Consider the following 1,830-nt stretch of genomic DNA (forward strand, 5'->3'; position numbering starts at 1 on the left):
GCACTGATAGAAACAAGGAGGTAGAAAGGATTAACACTTCTTAAAAATGTGCACTTTCTAGGCTTAAAAAGCCCTATGTCAGAGTAATGCAGGAACAGGGAAAAAAGAAAACCAACTTTTTCTCCCCACAGACTTCACAAGATGGTGCACCTGAACCTCCTGGTGGTCCCCCCAAACAGTAATTATTTACCCCAGTCTTATGCCCAATGAACTAACAAATAGCAGTCAACAACATTTCATAATCCAAATAGGATAAAACAGAATACCTAAAACCAGACTCAAGTGAGTTCACCTTTGAACAAAAGAACAAGTGTCCTTAAACCAATTTGATTTTTCCTTGTAAACTCTTTGTAAGCAAAGTAGACCTGAATGGTGATATTTTGTTGGGGGGTGGAGAGGGGTTGTTTGTTTGTTTTAAACAAAAAGCAGAGAATATTTCTTGTAGTTTTAGTAGTGATGCTGGCCTAAGAATCAGCTACGGTCGCCTAATTTAAAGCCTTCCTGAATGAAGAAAGCTTTTGCAAATGTATGCTGGGAATGGAGTTGCAGTTAAATTGAACACCTTTACATAAGCATGATGTTTCCATATGAATCAGACTTAATAGGAGTTGCTTAAAGCGTCCCTGATGATTTTATCATTAGCTTCAGCTCCTTAGGAGGGGTCCAACTGCCCAAGTACATATTAAAGACTTATTAGGTAGAAGAAAACGCTTAAGTTGTATGCATTATCTTACAGACGGATGTTGCACTTAACTACACTCTGGTGATAAAGATCTCTTAAACTGCCTTGACAAAATACATCACTGGCCAAAATGTCTGCATGCTGCAACGAATGAATGGGCAGTGGATTTGATCAACTGCTGTTTGCTGATGCATCTCGATGCATGTATCTGTCCAAGTCTGAGTCAGCATCTTCAGAGGTACTACAATCTCAACATTACAAAACAGAGATCACACGTTTGAGTGAGAAAACAGAACAAAGCAGTGGTCACATTTGCTTACAATGCATACATTCACAGCACAAAGCTGATCAAGTTGTAGAAGCTTCAGGATGTTGAGAGACTGGGAGCCCAGTGGTAGGCCGAATTCCAGGAGCAGATGACTGGGATGAGAGACTGGTACTTTCAGGGAGGAGACTGCTGGGATTAAGAAGGGGAAAAGCAAGAGATGCTGCTGCAGCAGCTTGCCGTCCTAGCAGAAGTCCTAATCTATAGATATTTGAATTAATGAGATCATTGCCTGGGAGGAGTATATTCAGTTGCTTCTGAATTTCTTGCAGGACCTGCAGCTGACTTTGCTGATTCAGAAGAAGCATATCCATATTTTCCCTCATTTTCTTCACTGTAGGAAGAAAAGATAATGTTAAAGCTTGCTATGTAAAAATGCTTCACGTGGCAATTTAGAAGCTTTTTTATACTTACACTCTTCAAGAACAAGATTCGAGTGATCAGTCTCACATTTCTCTGCACCACATTTTTCCTCTTCTTTACGATGCAGAGATGTAAATTCAGAATGGTTTGCATCTGAAAGGAAGACAGTAGAAGTCAAGAGCCCACTTTACCACCAATTGCTATGTCAGCATTTTAAATATGCTTTCACACAAGGAAAAGTCAGTCTCAGTAACAACTCTTCCTCTCATCCCCATTTTAAACTTAAAACTTCATTCAAGCCAAGTGTTGGCCCAAACTAAGCCAAACCAGAACAAAGACCAGACAAATATAGCCCCCTGAAATATTACAGACTTGGGGCTTATCACAGTGAAGATACCTTCCTCTTGCTTCCTCCGTATTCTTTTTTTTTGTTGTTTTGGGTTTTTTGGGTTTTTTTTTT

The 1,830-nt window shown here is 39.7% G+C and overlaps 1 protein-coding gene across 1 annotated transcript in view; it reads right to left on the minus strand.

Annotated features, from left to right (window-relative positions):
* Nucleotides 1-1,421: 1,421 nt before the first annotated feature.
* Nucleotides 1,422-1,830, minus strand: part of LOC104462789 (oocyte zinc finger protein XlCOF19-like) — a gene marked incomplete at both ends in the record, with an annotated part of 4,120 nt that continues 3,711 nt past the window's right edge. Inside the window, one exon of the mRNA XM_010074891.1 lies at nt 1,422-1,523. Coding sequence (XP_010073193.1) covers nt 1,422-1,523 — 102 coding nt within the window. The remainder of the gene's footprint in view (nt 1,524-1,830) is intronic.

This window comes from Pterocles gutturalis, unplaced genomic scaffold (assembly GCF_000699245.1).
Source record: "Pterocles gutturalis isolate BGI_N339 unplaced genomic scaffold, ASM69924v1 scaffold49867, whole genome shotgun sequence".
NCBI lineage: Eukaryota > Metazoa > Chordata > Aves > Pterocliformes > Pteroclidae > Pterocles > Pterocles gutturalis.